Source organism: Oncorhynchus nerka, unplaced genomic scaffold (assembly GCF_034236695.1).
Source record: "Oncorhynchus nerka isolate Pitt River unplaced genomic scaffold, Oner_Uvic_2.0 unplaced_scaffold_1997, whole genome shotgun sequence".
Taxonomy (NCBI): domain Eukaryota; kingdom Metazoa; phylum Chordata; class Actinopteri; order Salmoniformes; family Salmonidae; genus Oncorhynchus; species Oncorhynchus nerka.
The window spans coordinates 1-4950 of NW_027039326.1; the positions used below are offsets into that span (position 1 = coordinate 1).

General features: G+C 50.0%; 1 protein-coding gene across 1 annotated transcript; it reads right to left on the minus strand.

Annotated features, from left to right (window-relative positions):
• Positions 1 to 13: 13 nt before the first annotated feature.
• Positions 14 to 4625, minus strand: LOC135567489 (protein kinase C epsilon type-like). Its single transcript, XM_065014861.1, has 6 exons — positions 4523 to 4625; positions 4234 to 4371; positions 3698 to 3858; positions 3109 to 3279; positions 2621 to 2736; positions 14 to 50 (listed from the first exon to the last, which is right to left on the minus strand). The coding sequence occupies exons 1-6, from the start codon at positions 4623 to 4625 to the stop codon at positions 14 to 16; spliced, it is 726 nt and encodes a 241-aa protein (XP_064870933.1).
• Positions 4626 to 4950: the final 325 nt, after the last annotated feature.

Genomic DNA, 4950 nt, shown 5'->3' on the forward strand with positions numbered 1-4950 from the left:
TAGAGGGCAGAGGTTACCTGTATATGACCCTGTTGCGGTGCAGGAACATATGGACTGTGGTTAGAGGGCAGAGGTTACCTGTATATAACTGCAGGAACATGTGGACCAGAGGTTACCTGTACCCTTTAACCAGGAACATGTGACTGTGGTTAGAGGGCAGAGGTAACCTGTATATGACCCTAACCACAGGAACATGTGGATTTTGGTTAGAGGGCAGAGGTTACCTGTATATGACCCTAACCGAGGAACATGTGGACTGTGGTTAGAGGGCAGAGGTTACTTGTATATGACCCTAACCGCAGGAACATGTGGACTGTGGTTAGAGGGCAGAGGTTACCTGTATATGACCCTAACCGCAGGAACATGTGGACTGTGGTTAGAGGGCAGAGGTTACCTGTATATGACCCTAACCGCAGAACATGGGACTGTGGTTAGAGGTTACCGGTATATGACCCAACCGCAGGAACATGGACTGTGGTTAGAGGGCAGAGGTTACCTGTATATGACCCTAACTGCAGGAACATGTGGACTGTGGTTAGAGGGCAGAGGTTACCTGTATATGACCCTAACCGCAGGAACATGTGGACTGTGGTTAGAGGGCAGAGGTTACCTGTATATGACCTAACCGCAGGAACATGTGGACTGTGGTTAGAGGCAGAGGTTACCTGATATGACCCTAACCGCAGGAACATGTGGACTGTGGTTAGAGGGCAGAGGTTACCTGTATATGACCCTAACCGCAGGAACATGTGGACTGTGGTTAGAGGGCAGAGGAGTTACCTGTATATGACCTAACCGCAGGAACATGTGGACTGTGGTTAGAGGGCAGAGGTTACCTGTATATGACCCTAACCGCAGGAACATGTGGACTGTGGTTAGAGGGCAGAGGTTACCTGTATATGACCCTAACCGCAGGAACATGTGGACTGTGGTTAGAGGGCAGAGGTTACCTGTATATGACCCTAACCGCAGGAACATGGACTGTGGTTAGAGGGCAGAGGTTACCTGTATATGACCCTAACCGCAGGAACATGGGACTGTGGTTAGAGGGCAGAGGGTACCTGTATATGACCCTAACCGCAGGAACATGTGGACTGTGGTTAGAGGGCAGAGGTTACCTGTATATGACCCTAACCGCAGGAACATGTGGACTGTGGTTAGAGGGCAGAGGTTACCTGTATATGACCCTAACCGCAGGAACATGTGGACTGTGGTTAGAGGGCAGAGGTTACCTGTATATGACCCTAACCACAGGGAACATGTGGACTGTGTTAGAGGGCAGAGGTTACCTGTATATGACCCTAACTGCAGGAACATGGACTGTGGTTAGAGGGCAGAGGTTACCTGTATATGACCCTAACCGCAGGAACATGTGGACTGTGGTTAGAGGGCAGAGGTTACCTGTATATGACCCTAACCGCAGGAACATGGACTGTGGTTAGAGGGCAGAGGTTACCTGTATATGACCCTAACCGCAGGAACATGTGGACTGTGGTTAGAGGGCAGAGGTTACCTGTATATGACCCTAACCGCAGGAACATGTGGACTGTGGTTGGACGGCAGAGGTTACCTGTATATGACCCTAACCGCAGGAACATGGACTGTGGTTAGAGGGCAGAGGTTACCTGTATATGACCCTAACCGCAGGAACATGTGGACTGTGGTTAGAGGGCAGAGGTTACTCTGTATATGACCCTAAACCACAGGAACATGTGGACTGTGGTTAGAGGGCAGAGGTTACCATATATGACCCCTAACCACAGGAACATGGGACTGTGGTTAGAGGGCAGAGGTTACCTGAGATGACCCTAACCACAGGAACATGTGGACTGTGGTTAGAGGGCAGAGGTTACCTGTAGATGACCCTAACCACAGGAACATGTGGACTGTGGTTTGAGGGCAGAGGTTACCTGTATATGACCTAACCACAGGAACATGTGGACTGTGGTTAGAGGGCAGAGGTTACCTGTATATGACCCTAACCACAGGAACATGTGGACTGTGGTTAGAGGGCAGAGGTTACCTGTATATGACCCTAACCACAGGAACATGTGGACTGTGGTTAGAGGGCAGAGGTTACCTGTATGACCCTAACCACAGGAACATGTGGACTGTGGTTAGAGGGCAGAGGTTACCTGTATGTGACCCTAACCACAGGAACATGTGGACTGTGGTTAGAGGGCAGAGGTTACCTGTATGTGACCCTAACCACAGGAACATGTGGACTGTGGTTAGAGGGCAGAGGTTACCTGTATGTGACCCTAACCACAGGAACATGTGGACTGTGGTTAGAGGGCAGAGGTTACCTGTATGTGACCCTAACCACAGGAACATGTGGACTGTGGTTAGAGGGCAGAGGTTACCTGTATGTGACCCTAACCACAGGAACATGTGGACTGTGGTTAGAGGGCAGAGGTTACCTGTATATGACCCTAACCACAGGAACATGTGGACTGTGGTTAGAGGGCAGAGGTTACCTGTATATGACCCTAACCACAGGAACATGTGGACTGTGGTTAGAGGGCAGAGGTTACCTGTATATGACCCTAACCACAGGAACATGTGGACTGTGGTTAGAGGGCAGAGGTTACCTGTATGTGACCCTAACCACAGGAACATGAGTGCGGAGGTAACTTCAGCGGCGTAGAAGCGAGCCTCGTCAAACTTCCTGGAGTGTTGGATCTGAAACATCAGGTCTCCTCCGTTCACGTACTCCATCACAAAGAACAGACGGTCCTGTGGAGGAGACGGTTGGAGTGTGTGTGTGTGTGTGTGTGTGTGTGTGTGTGTGTGTGTACCCAGGTTTGGAAGCAGCAGTAGAGCTGGCAGAGGTAGGGGTGTGTGTGTGTGTAGTGTGTGTGTGTAGTGTGTACCCGGGTCTGGAAGCAGCAGTAGAGCTGGCAGAGGTAAGGGTGTGTGTGTGTGTGTAGTGTGTGTGTGTAGTGTGTACCCGGGTCTGGAAGCAGCAGTAGAGCTGGCAGAGGTAGGGGTGTGTGTGTGTGTGTGTGTGTGTAGTGTGTGTAGTGTAGTGTACTGGGTCTGGAAGCAGCAGTAGAGCTGGCAGAGGGTAGGGGTGTGTGTGTGTGTAGTGTGTAGTGTAGTGTGTACCTGGGTCTGGAAGCAGCAGTAGAGCTGGCAGAGGTAGGGTGTTTCAGCTAGGGCCAGGATGCGTTTCTCTGTCAGGGTGCAGTCCAGATCGTCATCCTGCTGGATCACATCCTTCTTCAACACCTTCACTGCAAACACCTCCTCACTGCCTTTCAGCTCTGCTAACATCACCTGAAGGAGGGAGGGAGTCAGAGAGAGAGAGAGAGGAAGAGAGAGATACTTACACCTCCTCACTGCCTTTCAGCTCTGCTAACATCACCTGAAGGAGGGAGGAGTCAGAGAGAGAGAGAGGAAGAGAGAGATACTTTACACCTCCTCACTGCCTTTCAGCTCTGCTAACATCACCTGAAGGAGGGAGGGAGTCAGAGAGAGAGAGAGAGGAAGAGAGAGATACTTTACACCTCCTCACTGCCTTTCAGCTCTGCTAACATCACCTGAAGGAGGGAGGGAGTCAGAGAGAGAGAGAGGAAGAGAGAGATACTTTACACCTCCTCACTGCCTTTCAGCTCTGCTAACATCACCTGAAGGAGGGAACGAGGCAGAGAGAGAGAGGAAGAGAGAGATTTCCCTCCTCCCTCCTTCTCCTCACCTTTCCAAAGCTTCCTTTCCCCAAGACATTGATGAAGCTGAAGTCTTTGAGAGTCCTCTTCGCTGCTCCATTGTCCCGCGAGGTAGAGGAGGAACCGGAGGAGGAAGAGCCTCGCATCTCTAACGACATCCCACGTTGTAGCCGCTCCAACTCATCCTGCTCTGCACAGACACACATGAAGAAAGTCAGACAGCTGTGTGACTTCGAGTGTGTTTGTGACCATGTGTGTGTGTGTGTGTGTGTGTGTGTGTGTGTGTGTGTGTGTGTGTGTGTGTGTGTGTGTGTGTGTGTACTTGTTCTTCTATTCTTGTGGGGACCTGAAATCCCCAAATATCCCCACAAGGGAAGTAAAACAGGGAAAGTTCCCCCCTATGGGGACAAAGGCTTTTTTAAGCATAGGGTTAGGTGTAGGGTAAGGGTTAGAATTGGGGTTAGGATTTGGCGTTAAGGTTAGGTTTTTAGGGAAAATAGGATATTGAATGGTTGTAAATGTTAGATCCCCACGAGGACAGAAAAGCTTGCTTGTGTGGGTGAACCTTTTTCCTGCACTGTAGTGGAAATCTTTTCAGGAGTGACTCCCATTTCAGCCAGGACTTTGGCGATGCCTTTGGCGTCCACCCAGCAGTTGGGAGCTACGTTGGCCTCACACCTTTTGTGTACATTCATCTTACACACTAAACACACACACACACACACACAGTGTGTTGAAAGAAGCTACACATACACAAATCAGTGAATCTGTCTTATCTGACCTATGAAAACATAACCACCTTTATTACCAAAGTGAATACACACACACACACACACACACGCACACACACATACCCTTGCATTGCAGGCCCTGCTTCATCAGTCCCCATAGTAGAGATCCACAATGGTCACAGAAGGTAGGGGCCTTGTAGTTGTGGTTTCTGAACTTATGAGGCATGTTGACACTAAACCTCTGGGCACCAACCTGGAGGGAGGGAGGGAGGTTTGGTGACTGTTTGTCAGGTGTGAATCTCCATCCAAATTGGAGCATCTCTCTTATAACAGCTAACAGAGCACAGAGAAATATAATAATATAACCCTATAGTTTATAATAGAGAGAGTTTGGCAGCTGCTCGCAGCCCCATTCTGTATGCTCGCAATGAGTTACTCAGCCAAGGAGCAGGATGGTGATAGGATAGGGGAGGAGAGGCAGCATTAGGAGTCAGGAGGGAGAAGGGTGATAGGATAGGGGAGGAGAGGAGAGGCAGCATCAGGAGTTAGGA